Here is a 16446-nt window from a genome sequence, read left to right as displayed (position 1 = left end):
CAATCTCCTGCTGAACAGAGACTACAAAATTTCTCTTTAATTTGGTGTTAGGTTTTTTTTTGAAGTCTATTTTCTCTCTGAACTAGAGTGCTTTCCAAGAGAAATAAAGACTCTCACCAATCTGGAGATAGGTAGCAGAAAACAAGAGACACTGATGTCAGTAGCAAGCGTGTGCTTTGGTTTAAAAACGCTGATACTTCGCTCACAGTTCCAGTGAAGGAAAAATCCACCTGCATTTTCCAGTGACCAATCTTGCCTTACTACAGAAGGTCTTGCTTACACCATGAGACAACGGCTCAAAAGTACTGGTCAGGTTTCCCAAACATGTTGTTATAATCGTTTGGGGTATTTTTCCTACTCTATTATATGATGAAACTACAGTAGGCACCATAGCACTATATGCAAGGCAATATATCTACTTTTATGGGGAACAAATACCACTTCAAGTGATCTCCCGACAAGACTGGCTGAACCGGAATTTGGAAAACTCAATTCTGCCATCATTCCTTAAGGAACTTCCCTCCCCAGCCTCTAACACAGAGGTGCGAAATCTCTCCACTTTATTTAGCTTCAAAGGTCAATCCCCATTTAAGACTCAACAGTAGTCCCACTAAAACCTTGCTAGACTTTGGGTATTTATTTAATCATTGAAAGAACTGTTCTTTTGCAGCATATTTTACAGCTTAAGAGACCTGACACTGAAACAGGAGGACATCCAATACTTCAGATTTCTGCTCAAAAATCTATGGCATACAGCCCTGAAAAGGTTTACACTGGTCCCAAGTCCTTCACCTATAAAAAGGTGTTCTGGTTGAGTAAGATGCCTGAAGTAATTAAAGGATTAGCAATATCTCCAGGGCACAACCTTATTTTGCAAAAGGGAGCCAGGAGCTGTACATTTTCAAAGGAGTGGGACGCTAAGAGGGATTTTCTTTTTCCCAAACACAATGAAAACGATACTAACCATCCAAACGGATTTGGGCAGAAGGGAATGAGGCCATGGCATCCTGTATCATGGCACGTACCTCCTACTATGTGGGGAGGGGCAGTGTTTGTACCAGACCCCCTTGTTCTGAATACAGGAAAGGACATTCCTTCCATGCTCCCAACTGTCTGCAGGACATCTGCAAAAGTGTCTGTCCCCATCCAGCCCCATACAACTGTGAGTGTCAGTTCTATAGAAATGAATAAATAAAATTGTATCTGAAAATGGCATTAAATAGTTTGCTGATTTTAAGTTATCAAACTGAACAGGGAAAAGTTAAGCAACAACTGAATTCTTAACAACTTTCTACAACCAGAGATGACTATAAATTGTACAATGAACAGTGTGCACCTGGGAGGGAATTCTGTTTGCACAACATGCAGAACTGAATAAGTGGTTCCTGAACACATCTGCACACCTCATAGGGTAACACATTGTTTAATACTCTCAAACAATTCTTATTTTGCCATGAAGCATGTACAGAATTGAATAAGGAAAAAAAACTCAAACAAACAAGAAGTATCAACAGACTGGAAAACAAATACAAACAAATACAGTAGTAAGTCAATCCTGACTTTCCTGCATGAAAAACACGTCAGTATTTTACTGAACTTCATAGACTTGAAGATTCATATATAATTTTTAAGGGAGTGGGGGACAGGATTACCAGATCAGAAAATTGAAAATAAAATGTAGCCCCCTTATCAACTATTGTCTGGGCCATGTAGGAGAGAGTAGAGTTGAGTATTTTTACACCCAAAGCGGAATTCTGTAAATGTCACTTGAAACTACAGGAAATTTTCTTGAAACTTCAGTTAACCCTTCTTATACTGCGGCTGCAGGGAGGGGTGCCTGGAAGTAGAGGGAGAGAGACCATCCGCTTATTCTTTCTAGCTCATGATGTGTCAGCATCCATGCTGAAATGCTCTTGAATGCACCTAAACTGGGTCACCAACAGCAAAGATATTTCTGTGTAAGCCAGGCAGAACACACATACGTTTGGGACAGGGTTCTGTTCTGTTCTGTTCCACCAGGGCCGAGTTCCAGATACTGAACTGCTCTCCAGGCAGAGTAGTCCAAACACACTCAGGAAGACTAAGATCTCAAACAGACTTTACAGTTAATTGTTTTTACATGGGGTGACTTGGATCAGAGTTAGAACACCTAACTTCCAAACACCCAGATTAGAACTGGATGTTAGATACATCTCTGTTCAATTTTTTTTTAATTCGGTGAACTGAATAAATACGAATCCTGCTATCTCATTTTCACATTTTAAATTATTCCCAGCTTTACCTTGCTTACTCTGAAGGCTCCAGTAAAGCCTCCAGGGGCTAAAGCAGGAAAGACAGACTCTAAAACAGCCGCAAAATGTTGTAATGTTTTGTTGAAATAAAAGCTTTAGTGTTTACAGGAAAGAAGAGGTCTTCATTTTCTGCAGGATTCCACAGCTGCCAAGATGTCTTGCAAAATGCTGTTTCTGTTTTCCTTACTAACCTAGAGAAAGAGAAATTAAAACTGATGTGATTTGATGAATAGCCTCTATACCAGTGTTTACTTCAAAAACAATCAAAGCAGAAATTTAAATGTGTTTCTTTTTCAGTGCAGGAATTTTGAGTGTCAAACACCTGCCTCCTTCTGCTACTGAGAACACAATATGCTAAACCCACAAACATACATAATTGAATATTCAATGATCTTTTTCATTTAATTACCCATGGCATTTTGCAGTATTATTCAGGGCCTGAATAACTAATGAGAATCACTCAAAGAACCAGCATGTACTTTTGTCATTACTAGAAATCCTTTTCAACCACCAAATTTAACTTTCCCACTATAAAGTATTCTTATGCCTTCATTACTTGCAAGGGTTGTATTTATTAAGATGACAGACCAAGTCAAAAACATCTGCAAAGAAAAAAAAAAAAAAAACAGGCTTAGAAGCATACCTCTGCACTCTGAGAAACCTTAGTACTGAAGGATAGAAACACCTTCAAAAAGAAATAAGAATACTTGAGAAAGCTGACGTCTTCTGTAGCATGCTGAGAGACAGCTTTGGTTGACCAGTCCATGAAATGCTGGGCTTTAAGACCAGCATATGTGAAAATCCATGTAGTCCACTGTCCTGTCTTTTGCTGGGCCCATGTGCATTCCAGCACATACGGATCACTGTAAACTACCAACCAAACGCTTGTGCTTGCCAGTGAGCTCAGCTCCTGGGGGTAGAGAGCTGGAGGGCCTCTGTGTGTGTAAATCAGCCCTTCTTGACAGACCAGGTCCTGTCCAGAGCCCAGTGACCCATAGTGCCATGCATTACTAACTCAAACAAAACCTGGGGAGATGACTGGGGTGGCAAAGGGTTAAGAAGCAATCGTGAAGGGTCAGCAGAAGTCTTATTTTAAAAACTTAAAGAAATGTTTCCCAATGTTCAGACCCCTAGAGAGTGCAGGAAGGGGAGACACAACACTGTGCACAGCATAAAACTCTCTATCAGTAAGGTTTTCACTGCACTCCCTGTTACCTGCATTTAAGATCTGAGCACAAGAGTTCGTATCCCTCCTAGTACTACAGGTCAATAATGAACAGGAGGAAATATTATTATTCAACAGGTGACAATCCTACCTCAAGAATTTGACCCCAGGAGCCTACCACTTTTTACAGTCAAGGACATCCTATCCAAATGCTGGAAACCAACACAGTAAAAGCTGTGTTGTCTGTAAAAGCTACAGATAATGGTCTCACCTACCCCACTTGAATTCAAGACAGCAGATCAACATGTGACTAATGAATAAGTGACATTAAAAAAAAAAAAAAAAAGGAGAGGGGGAGTAATGAAAGGGAAGATCTGCCTGAAAATGTCACTGGTTTTACTGAGAATAATTCCAAGCCTGTTCTAAGATAAACAGAAAACCTCACAGTAACAAAGAGAGCAAGACAACAAAGAATGCTCTTCAGTAAGGCTATTGAGAGATCCCAAGGTAAACAATAACCAGCACATATGAGCCAAGCTCTAAATCTCACAGCAAGTGTACTGATATCCTGACTTTCAAAGAACCTTCTGCGCATTTAATAGCTCTTCCCACTCTCTCACAGCCAACAAAAACAATACTACATTTTATCTATCCCTTTTCCATACCTACATGCCAGAAGTCCAGTGAGAGCAGCAGAGAAAAAGTGCCAAGCGCTGGGAAATTTTCACAACTGTTTTACAAACGCTTTATAGATATAAGTCTCCTCTTAAGATCTGGAGACATTCTGTGCAGGCAGCTTTCCCAGAAAGAACAAATCTCCCAGTATCTGTACTGCATGTACAAACAGATGGGTACAATTTTAGGGAGTTGAAAATAACTGTAGATGCTGCTTATACTAAGCATTTAGGTAATGTGGAGGAAATTACCACCTAGACTCCAAGCAGGCAACCGCAGAGGACAAAAGCTTTCTTCCCCTGTTAAAAGTACTGTGAAGGAAACTGCTCATCTACAATCTGTTCAAATGGAACTTTTTCGTCTCATCCATTCAGCTACTTTCTTTCTTAATAGGCATATGCAACCAAACTTCACTAATGGGTTTCACAGAAGCAAAATTAATAGATGGGGAAAATGGGAGAAAATGAGTATCTGCCAGCTGCTAAGGATAACCTGATCCTGTTCATGACAGCATGTCTGCAAAACTACACAGACACAGGCAGTGCAAAAAGAGCCTCTGCAGTTTCACTGTAAAGTTTAGTACTCATCAAAATGGAATCGGGCAACAATAGAAAGAAATGTGTTAAATATCAGAGCTCCTATCGTTAAGTGCCCTAAACATAATAAATTAAACATTTGGGAACAAATGCTCAACTGCTTTTAGGGCATCTGGGCCCATTTACACCAACAAAATAAGCTTTCAAGACAGAAGGGACTGTAAAACCCCAAACAGCTGTCTCTGTGCTCTTGGCACCAAACATCAGAACTGTCCTTGTGACACTAAGAGAAGGATAAAAAAACTTTGCTGAGCTACTTGAACACAGCCTATCTCCATTTTAAGTGATAAAGCAGCCAGCAGGTTTTGGAAGGTAGCCTCCTATTTCTTTACACTTCCAGGCACCATAAAAGTTAGTAAGAAGTTTGGACACTCCAGGTTCTCCCCATGCCACAGTCCTGGAAGAATATGTGAGCTGGTGATTCAACATTCACTTCAGCTACTAACACTTCTGACTGCCCACAGGCCAGTTCTGTTCCTCGTCATGCACATGTTCTAACTGGTTGGGAAAGAGCATATAGTGTGTCACTGGAGCAAGAGAGACAGATGCTCCCCTGCACAAGACTTCAGCATAGCAGGTCTGTGCCACTGGGGAATGACTGCAGTCTGTCACGCATTTCCCATCCATCCTTTTGGCCAGTGGATTCACCAGAGAACTCTATTTAATCAAAGAAACCTGCATGTCCCAATCTCAGCAGCATGAACAGGATGGGTCATTCTTGTAGTAAAGATTTTTTAGCTAGAGAAAACACTGCTCTGTTGAAACTTACAGAAATACTTTTTCTGGCTGCAGTCAGCACCTGGGAGAAGGGTGTGTCAGAACACTGACATGGCTAAAAACCCGGTGTTGAGTAGCACATGCCCTGAGAACACCACCTGATAAAAAGAGACAACAGGAGCCTCAAAAGCTTCCTTGAAAAGCCAAATGCTATTTTCTAGCACCCCTTTTCCTCCCAAGAGGAGGTATGCACACACTGCTCTCCTGCTGTGACTGCAGCCTAAGCATTGAGTGACTGTGGCTCTCAGTAAGGCTTCCCCATTCTCTCTTCCCCAGTCCTACCGCTATACAGCAAGTCATACAGAACTCATATTCGTGTTACAGAATCACAGAATATCCCGAGTTGGAAGGGATCCACAAGGATCATCAAGTCCAACTGGTAAGTGAATGGCTCCTATGGTGATCAAACCCACAACCTTGCCATAACTAGCACTGTGCTTTAACCAGCTGAGCTCATCTCTGTTCAACATCTCTGTTCAGCAGCCTGACAAGGAACATTCATCAGGTTGGTAGTGGAAAACCTGGGGCTTCATATCTGAAAAGAACAGCAGGAGTTGAATGCTTACGTAAGAAAAGGAATCTCATCTTTGCTCCTACAATTGCTTTAGCACTTAATTAAACCGGCATTTAATGTAAAAACAGAAACTACAGCTGATGATGGGATCCCCAACTAAAAGAAAGCTGAGGAACCTTTCTGAGCACTGCAGTTTTTTCTAACCTTCCTTGAAGAGGAAAGGTAGATCAAAGGAGTGGGGGATGCATTTAGCTTGGTTTTGTGAAGTATCCAGGACACTTACAGATGTTAAGGAAACCTCATGCATGTATTCTTACGAACAGACTACGTTTTATTGTGTTAAGTTTTTGAGATCTTCCCTGCAATTGATCAGAACTGCACTTTGAGGCCCTAATATTCTGAAAATTAAGTCTGTAAAAATAACATAATGAATTCCAAAATTGGCTCACTGACTCCAGAGAAAGTATTCTGCATTTACAAGCGTCTTTCTTCTATAAATCATTTCTGCAAACTCCACTGCTGCCTTTTTTTATTTTTTTTTTCCTTGAATACGATTACTGGTAATACTTCTGCAAGCCAGTCTGGTAAAAAAAAAAAAAGCTTAAAAATCTGACTGTACTTTAAAAGATTTAACTCTGAGGAATAATGAATACTTATGCAGCAATAATACTACAGCAAGAAAACCTTTTAAAACAACTATATCATTACTTCTGCAGCCCCTCACAAGCAAAGCCAGCTGTGTGAGCCTGCTACATCAAGTGCCAAATGGGATTTTTTTTTAATAATGTGAGCACCTGCCCATTAAGAACAAAATGGAAACTAAAAAGCTTATTTCATACAAGCTACCCACAGCTATCAATTGGTAGCAACAGTTTTCTAAAAGAGCCAAATACAAAGCAGTAACCTAGAACAGAAGGCTCTTTAAGGATATTAAATATTACTCACATTGAACACTTTAACATCTTTCCTACTTCTTATTTCTTCAACAAGATCCAGTGGCTTTCCCTTAGGTATTGGAATAGTTCCAAGCACCACAGTCCCTGAGCCAGCCAGCGTTTGACGAACAGCTTGAATAAAAGGCTGGCTGAAGAGTTCCATTTTACCAATCTCATCAATGACACAAATTCTTTTCTCTGTATCACCACCATGGTTTACCTGTGGAAAAATGCATCAAGAGACTGTAAACAACACAGAACTCAGAACAAGCAACAGAAATAATTGCTGTGCTGATAAAAGAAATACCTCCTAAATAAATAAATTCAGTTGTAATACTGGGGAAAGTGGAAGAGTCAAAGCTACTCCTGGCAAATGACAGACTTGGAAATCTACCATTTTTATTTCAGAACAGATTTTTTGGAAGGATAAAAATATATGTACATTATAAATACCAACTACAATAGGAAATATCCATAATATTAGATTTCCTCCAAAGCAGAATTCTCACAATGTTCCCATATGAGCTACGTGACACTTAAGAACTGTACTTTGCCTACTAGCAGCTCTCAATCGTTCTGAGGGTCACCAATATTTATGAACTGTATTCTTCCCATCAAATTATGCATTTAGAACAGATCAACAGTCACACAAAACAAGTATTTAAAAAAACATATTTCCACTGACTCTAGATTTGGCAGTTCCTTCTCTTTTAGTTGGGTTGAATTGAAGGAGAAGCACTTCTCTCAGAGCAACTGGCTTTCTTCAAAGCTACCTGGATAACAACCAAGCCATTGCAAGCCCTTCTCAAATCAGAACAGTCATCTTCCAATTCTTTGTTGAGATATACCTTATTCTATAATCCTAGCCACCTTCCTGGATTGCAGGAGAGGTATCCTACTAGCAATTAACCACATTTGTGGGTTGTTTGCTTTTTTCATGAAGTGAATACTGTTCCAAAAGGTACTGTGCTGCAGGTTGGTGTAAGCAGCAGTGAAGTCTGCAAAAAAAAATAGGTAACTGCTCCTGAGGAAAAAGCAGCTCCTGAAGTTGAGGAACTCTTCAACAGAAAAAGAAGTGCAATGCCTACCCTGTTTTGGTAAACGTAACTGAGAAGTGTTCTCCATTATTTACAGAAGTGAGGAGGAAATCAACTAAATTCAAAACATCACTACGGATCTGTAAATATGTACCAAAACAAGCCATATTGCACAGAATCTAAAAAAAAAATAGAAGCATTCTCCCCTGTGAAGGCAAAGTATTTGCTTCTGGGAAAGTAAAAGAACTGTATAAAATGTATAAATCTTTTCAAGCTGAGTCCCTACTGAGTAGCTGTTTTATCTAAAATCCTTTCATAGATCAGTGAGCCAAAAAGCCAATACCAGACACTAGGTCACACACTGAGAAACACAGCATTTTGCTCTGAAAAAAACTGAAAAAACTTTATCAGTCCTGCCTGGTAAAGTTTGCAGAACCAGAGAGATCTTCCATTGCAGGATCTACCCCATTCTCACTGGAGCGAATAAAGCCTTAATAGCTGCCCTCAGGACTAAATGGCCACGTGCTCATTTCATGCTGCTCTCTGATCAAACCAGACCATACCTATGATTCTCCTGACCTCACTCTTCACTTGTCTCTTCTTGTTTCAGTTCTGTGATCTTCCTCACTCTCCTCTTCCACTTTGGGCCACCTACATGCATGACCACCTTCCCACAAAATTGACAAACAGCGCTTTCGGTGATCATGCACTGTGTAACCGCAGGCCCCAGTTCTTCCCTTCACCCTCTTGCACTTGCAGTAAGCTATATAAGAAACTGAAAAATTCAACACTGCTAACAATATTCTAGGAAGATCTCTCCTGGATTTCATATTAATTCAGTAGTGAGAGGATTCCAAATGCAGCACCGGCTAAATGAAGTATTTCTGTTAAACTATCTTTGTACTTACTAACTTCGTAAATACAGTTGCAGTGAAATTAAACATACAAAAATCGTTCCATTTTATTAATATTTTCTTTGTCCCTTGTACCAACATCTTTGTTTACCTACTGTCAGACTTTAATATTCCTTAACAAAACCAAGAATTGGATCCTCAATCTTATTCTTGCTCCTTGCACCTCTGTGTTTTTTTGTTCTAAGTTCATCAAAAAAGTCCCTTCTTTCTTGTCCCCTTGAACTTTGGCAGTGTAGAAAAATCACAACAGGATTTTTTTAATAGTACAGTTCAGCAGCTGCCGCACACTGTTTGTGATGTTATTGCCAAAACCAGATCTGTTCTTGTTTAATTTTGGAGAGGCGAAAGGTTGGAGTGAGAGAGGAAAGAGAAGGAAAAAGGCAGTAACGGAATATTAGCAGAAGGATAGGAGGAAGACTGTGTGCAAAGTCTTGTCACAGTCAGAGCACTCCTCATGCAGCAAGCTAAATCCCAAATAATGAGACTGCTTATTGTAAGTCTGCAGGTACTTCTACAGTGGTAATCAAAAATATCCACTCGATTACAGACACAAATGCTAATACTGGAAGAAGATAGAAATCAGAGGAAGTGAGGAAAAAAGGCTCTAAAGTAGAGGAGCAGCAAAAGTCTTTTTCTTGGACCCACGGACTCAATTCTCCATGTTAAGCCACTCGTACATTTTGTTTGCTTTCCCATATGTGAGATGGTGGCATAGGAAGAAACTTTCTACCAGCTGCCTCTTCAGGCCAAGGAGTGTCCTGCTTACAGGATGACATCAGATCAAGAAAAAGAAGAGACTGCAATCTCTGCAAAACCACAGTAATGACAAGAGAACAAGCCAGATTTGCCCCTCCAGCTTCCTCATCCCAAAGTCAATCAGAATCAGCAAAACCCAAGAAACAGGCCACTTATTATCAAAAAACTAGTGCTGTAGAAGGGCCTTCCAGTAACCCTGATCATCATAAAACACACATTTGTCAGCAGCTTTCATAGAATACTCACATTTCTTAGCAGAGGTAGAACCAACTGCTCAAAGGAAACAAGGTCTACAGCATATTGTCCAACCCGGTATTCACATCTTGAAGTAGAATTAGAACTGAAGTTGAAAAAGAGACACAAAATTCCTTCTCATTACTGAGTTCAGTGAGAATTCACTGCAATCATTTCAAGTGGATTTATGGGAATTTATCCAAATAAATCAAATGCCCTCAATTCTTCTAAGAAAGGAAGGGAAATAAACTCTGCAAACCATGCATTAAGTCATGTTGCAGATAGCTTGCTTTCAGATAATATTTATACCATAAGCTACCTTCATAACTATGCAAGCTCAAGTTTGAACAGTGTACGGAAGGACAATGGCATATAAAAGTCAGCAGGTATATTTACACTGAAATCAAAACTCACATCTGCAGTTCAGATCTTTGAATATGGTAATGTGAGACAACAGCCAGCATCACAGCAGAAGCCCAAATCTCAGTATAGGCTGCAAAACCCTTAAACAATCTCAAAAAATTCTCAGTTTGCATGTGCTGCACCACACTATCCTAAGTGAAACTCTGTTATTAGCAGAATGTAAATTATTTAGTCAAATCAACTCTGTCTGAATGAGGTGCTAAGGTCACACCCAGACCTAGACTAAGTTTTGCACAAAGTGGGAAAATCTAAGGTTAGAGAATCAGGAAAGACTGTGAGCTCCTCTGCACTTCAGTGGCCCCTCTCTTGAAACCCTCTTTTTCTTAAAATTCACATGTGAGTTTTGAGGGCCAGTCAATGGCTTTTTAAAGCAATCTTATAGGCAACTTCCCTTTTTATTTTCTACTTCTGTCTCCAAAAATTAGCCAGTGGAAACAGAAAAACCTTCCTCCTTGCCCGCAATAAGCTACTTATTGTATTCCAAAGAGACTTGGCCTCATAATAAAAGGCTTGTCAGTACTTACTCTTTATCTGGCGTACAATCGGCAACAAGAGAGAACACCCTCCCAGCACATTTTCAATATTTCAGTATGCAACAGAAATGCTGCCTACATATATAATACAGGTATCATCAGCCAGGACACAAGAACTAAACAATAAACCAGACCATGAAAGCCGTATGTGTGCTGGAAATCACCTTCTGGAAGAGCATTTAACATGCCGATGGATGGAACAGACACATAAAACAATAAGCCGCTTACAGTTATTAAAACCTCAGTACCTGACTCTTGATAAAGGTCCTCGGTTTCCAGACAAAGTGACGACATCAAATCCTGTTCTCCTGCCACCTTCTCTAACTTCCTCAGTGTAAAATCCATCAATGGGAATGCCTGAGGATTTTAGAGCTTGGGTTACTTTCTGGATCAAAGTAGTCTTTCCAACTCCTAAAAAGTAAAGAAGGGAAAAAAGCACAGACCATTAATCTTCTTCTGAACTAAAAGCCCATTTTTAAACACCACAGTAACGATTCAGTTCAGCAGGAACACTGATTACTTTTGAAGTTTGCAAATTATTTTTTTTTAATGGTAGGAAAGAACAGAAGCACCTTTTAAAGTTCATCCTGTACTGAAACTGTAAAGTTTTAGTAGCATTTAAGAAGTTCACAACAGAATGCTAAAAATATCCCAGGCTACCACTGAGCTTAGAAAGCGCACAGGCAGGCCACAAAACTTATCCCAAGACAGGTAAATACATGAGAGCCACACAGTTACACAACTGATATCCAAGCTTGCTGGAAGACTGACTGATGAATCTCCCTTTCTACCACTCATATTCACTACTTTTTAAGAACAGAGCTAAGTTTACCCCCTTTTTAGATCAAAAGGTCAAAGCTGACTGCTATTAACAGAAGCCTAACCGGCATAAAGAACACACTACTTTTACTGATGTCCTAGAAATCAAAAGCACTCGATGGCCCTGAGATACCAGGTCCAATTTGGCAAAAGGTATTCCCAACAACAGAAAAATGCTTCTTCTGGTAACTGAATCAAGAGACATTTTGACTAGACACAGAGAAAACCTTTTTTATTGTGAGGCCAATGAAGCCTGAAACAGGCTGCCCGAAGAGGCCATGGAGTCTTCACATTCTTTGAGGTTTTCAAGATGTGACTGGATACGGCCTTGAGCAAACTGTTCTGGCCTAACAACTGACCTTCTTTTATGCCTCCTGAAGTTCCTTCTTACATGAATTATCCTGTGACTCTTTAATTAATTTTCTTACCCTAAGACAGGTCCTTAAAATCCTCACCACCTGATGTCTCCTTGCACAGTAAACATCAGTCATGTTCCAAGCATCCTTTCAGGTCCCACAAGTGAGCTATTTCTTCTCCTTTCCATCCCTTGACAATCTCCTTTTAAACTCATCTTTATCACCTCTCACAAAATTTAGTGTTAACACTTTAATTTTAATCATTGCTCTAAAAAAATCAGAAGACAATCCTGCAGAATTAATTCCTGGAGACGAGGAACGTAGACCAAATGTGAGACGCCTAAAGATGCCAGCAGAAATCATTTCAACATGCACACACCAAATTTCTTCTTTAGATTTCAAGCAGATTTAGGAAGTACTTTCCTAATAGTCAGTATCAATGACAAAATACACTGTGACTTCAAGGGCATCCAGTCAAAGTTTTAAGTAAACTTTTCGAAATTAAAGAAAAGGGCTTTCTGGCAGATGAACAACAATAAAATAACAAATGTGGCACCCTCAGTATCTAACATCTTTCCAAGGCCTTGTCTCTATAAGCGAATTTATACTAATTTGGCTAAGTGGATTTGCTATCTCTAATTTGGTTACCGTCATTCAGTAAATTGCCAAAGAAAGCTAGAGCGATTCAAACTAAGTTTAAGAAAGCTTGAAGTTATACATTTAGCTAATCAAAACAGTACATTCAATTTCAGATAAACGACGAGAGACAAGGCCTAAGCAGGCCTAACCTCGGAGTCTTCCAGAGGGCTGCCTTTATTCAAGTGGATGGAAAGACAGAATGAAGGGGGTAGAATGTATTCCTATCTCAGCCTAGCAGCAGCATTTTAAATTAATTGCAGGCAACACAGGCTATCTGCAAGAGGTTCACAAAAAGGAAAATCAGGCACGCTGCTTTACTCCCACACCACAAAATAAATGTTTGCAATCATAATAACTAGTTAATTCCTTTATCAATCATATAGTTTAACCCTCACACTATACCCCACTCTGCCTCCACAATAATCTGATTCCCTTACCATGACGAACTACTCCAGTGCTTCAGTCAAAGCCTGCCCATCTGGGATATCAATTAATACCTATATCTGCACACCACTTAGGACGGAAGTGCTAAAATCACGACAACTAAGTTACAGAAAACGCGAGCTCTCAGAAATTATTAATGGATGCAGTTTACACCGAAACGGGATGAGATGTCCGGGAGGTGTTTTTTTTTTTTTTTTTTCCCCCCCCAACCCTGAACTGCAGGGCTGGAGCCAGGGACAAACCAGCAGCGTCTCTGGAGAAGTACACGACACAAGGGACGGGATGGAGAGATAACACGGCCTTTCATTAGGAACAAACTAATTAGTGCATTAGGAAGAGCTCTGACCCCCAGCACGGGCGGGGCGGGGCAGCTCCGGGCCCACACGCCGGGGGGAGGATGAGGGGGTGCCTGGGGGCAGATGTCGAGCCCCGCTGTAGCTGGAGGCGCTGCCGGGGCACTCCCTGGGAGTGGGGGCTGGTGGCGGAGCCCGGCAGCAGGTGCCTTGACCCGGCTCCAGGTGCCCCGCAGCCCCGCCGGCACCGTGCAGGGCCGGGCCCGGCCAAGCTAAACCAAGCTATGCCAGACCAAGCAGTGCCGTGGCCCCGGAGCAGCCCTTGCGGGCGCACCGCTTCCCTCCCGCACCCCGCTGCCCGGGCTCCTCCCGCCCCATTACCTGGGGGTCCCGTCAGAAACACGTGCTTGGACATGGCGGGGCCGCGCTCCGCCCTCTGCACCGCCCTCTACATCGGGCGGGGGAGAGGGCGGAGCGATCCTGCTCGGGGGGGGTTGGGGCTGGGGCAATCCCGGGGGCAGGGATGCCCCCGGGATTGCCCCAGCCCCAACCCCCCCCGAGCAGGGATTATCCGAAATCCCTGGGCAGGCGGTGCCCCCCCCCCACCCCCCGCCAGGGTCGTGGGGGTGGGCGGTGAGGGACGACGGGCCGTTCCCGGCCTGAGGCGGCCTCGGAGGCGGGGCCCGAGGGCGGGCGGGTGCCGTGGTATTTCCCATAAAATGGGCGGTATTTAAGGTTGGGGGAGGGGGGGGAATAGCACAACCTGATTAGTTTCCTAGATGAAGGCTAGCGTTTTCTTTGTCTGGTGAATTTGATCTGTGACATTGCTGGGTATGTTAATAGAATCTCAGGGTGTTAAGGTTTGGAACGGACCTTAAAGGTCATCCCATCCCAGCCCTCCCTGCCGTGTTCAGGGACACTTCCCACAGACTAGGTTCCTCAGGGCTTTATTTTATCCCCCGCTGGCTTTGAACACTGCCAGTGTTGGGGCATCCACAACCTCCCTGGGCAACCTGTTCCAGTTTCTCACCACCCTCACAGTAAAACATTTTTTTCATAATATATAACCTAACTTTCCCTTCTTTCAATCTGTAACTGATACGCCTTTTCCTATCACTACAGTTCCAGATGAAGAGTCCCTCTCCAGCTTCCCTGTAGGCCCTCTTCAGGTACTGGAAGGTTTCTATGGAGTCTCCGCTCCCCACATAACCTTCTCTGGGCTGGATAACCCCAACTTTCTCAGCCTGTCTTTGTAGCTGAAGTGCTTCACTCCTCTTATCAACTTCGTGACCCTCCTCTGGACTTGCTCCAACAGTTCCACGTCCTCCTTATGTTTGGAACACCAGAACTGTATGCAGTATTCCAGGTGAGGTCTCATGACAGCAGAGTTATAATAATGAACTCTTTCTAGAGCTTTTTACCTGTTACAAGTAAGAAATGTGCTCCAAGGTGCGGAAAACCTGTCAATTAAAAGAGGAATGGTTTGTCTGATATCTTAGCAGACACCAAATGTAGCAAGGGGGGTTAATATACAGCCTGGGGGTTGTTACGAAGCTGAGAGAACTGGGTCACAAATGAAAAGGTCTGGCAGGTTTAACTAAGACGCTGATAGACATCTGCATCCCAAAATCCTACATGCATATGGCCTCCGTATTTGTTTAGACTTGGGTATGGGGAGTGGTAGGAGAGCAGGGAAAAGGATTTTTGTGTGGATGACTGTGGTGCACAGGCTTCTGTCTGGGTGAAGTAATGCCACAAAGATGTACTGGTGTCTGCCTGGCCATAAACACCAGAATGGTTACCCAGAAATCCTGGGCTATGAAAAGAATACATCCCATTTTCTGCTTGCTTCAGCTAGAATGGATCTCTTCAGGTTCAGCACATCTTTGTTTGGCTTTCATTTTCAGTAGTTTCCTGAGGAGGTAAAGGTTATTCATCATTTTCACAAAGATAATGAGTATCCTTGGCAGCCAAATGACATATGACAACAGCAGGTATACTGCACGTCACAATAGAGGGGTATTTCCATAAGTGGAACAAAATATTTTTGATGTGCACGTCCCATATGGCCACTATTCCTTGTATTAGTCAGGTAGTAGGAAACATGCATCCTCTTCAACTGTGGCCTTAAGGGAGATGAAATCCATATTGCCCATAAGCCAGGAGAGTATCCTTGTAACCAGATTCACAGGCTTTTCCTATTAAGGCTTAGACATGGTAGAGCCACATATTCCAGCCAACTGGGCCAGACAGAGAACAGTTAAAATATTAATGCAGATGAAGGAAGACCTAGTTCCTGCCCTCAGTGGCATTGTAAAGTCAGTGGATATGTTACATATAATCAATTCACTGGGTGTGTTAGATATAATCAGTACACTTATGTTGTAAAATTTGGGGAGTCATCAGAAGCAAAACTCAAGTGTTACTTCTGAGCAGACCAGGGATTGTTCTTACCATAGTTTAGAAATTTTGTACATTTCTTTGGCCTAACTGCTTCACTGGATGTGGCCAGAGGTCATTTCAGAGGGGAGATAGTAACTCCAAATTCTTGTTTGCCTGTTCTCTGCTTTCAGCAATGATTCGATTCAGTTAATTTATCTTTGTCTTAAACATAATGACTTTTATTTCTCATTTAACATGAGTAGTGTGGAACATGTTTCATGCTTAAATACTTAATTTAAAAAACTGGACAACTCTAGCATGCCTCTTGTGGGGTTGTAGGGTCGAGAGATAACAAGACAGCTTCTCTTGTCATCTAAAATGAAAACTGTATTTTCATCGTTTACATTCCAGTATTTTGGTTTGATTGGTTGTTTTTTTTTTTTTTTTTTAGAATCAATGAAATCATAATGTTAACTTACAGCTTCCTGCGGTGTTTGTCAGGCATCTTTAATCTAAAGAAAGAACCAGGGAGAAGAACTGCATATTTAATAGACTATTAACACAAGAACAAACGCTTTATAACTGGCTACTTCACCCTTGCCCTGAACTTCCTGTGCAGAGCTTACTGTGATTGATTTTACAGGTATGTTTTCTGTATGATAT

General features: G+C 41.6%; 1 protein-coding gene across 1 annotated transcript; it reads right to left on the bottom strand.

The window, feature by feature from the left end:
* Positions 1 to 622: 622 nt before the first annotated feature.
* NTPCR (nucleoside-triphosphatase, cancer-related) lies at positions 623 to 13858 on the bottom strand. The gene is made up of 5 exons (XM_027896656.1): positions 13783 to 13858; positions 11099 to 11261; positions 9907 to 10000; positions 6964 to 7173; positions 623 to 2482 (listed from the first exon to the last, which is right to left on the bottom strand). The coding sequence occupies exons 1-5, from the start codon at positions 13814 to 13816 to the stop codon at positions 2414 to 2416; spliced, it is 570 nt and encodes a 189-aa protein (XP_027752457.1). The 5' UTR covers positions 13817 to 13858; the 3' UTR covers positions 623 to 2413.
* Between the last annotated feature and the right edge of the window lie 2588 nt (positions 13859 to 16446).

The sequence above is a fragment of the Empidonax traillii genome, unplaced genomic scaffold, assembly GCF_003031625.1.
Source record: "Empidonax traillii isolate 1590-97213 ecotype Southwest subspecies unplaced genomic scaffold, ASM303162v1 scaffold507:size695108, whole genome shotgun sequence".
Taxonomy (NCBI): domain Eukaryota; kingdom Metazoa; phylum Chordata; class Aves; order Passeriformes; family Tyrannidae; genus Empidonax; species Empidonax traillii.
This window is presented reverse-complemented; position numbering and strand designations above follow the sequence as displayed.

Coding starts and splice junctions, on each gene's coding strand:
- NTPCR (XM_027896656.1), bottom strand. CDS start 13,816: ATGTCCAAGCACGTGTTTCTGACGGGACCCCCAG. Junction 11,262..13,782: donor GTTTCTGACGGGACCCCCAG/GTAATGGGGCGG, acceptor TTTACTTTTTAG/GAGTTGGAAAGACTACTTTG. Junction 10,001..11,098: donor GGACCTTTATCAAGAGTCAG/GTACTGAGGTTT, acceptor TTTCAACTTCAG/TTCTAATTCTACTTCAAGAT.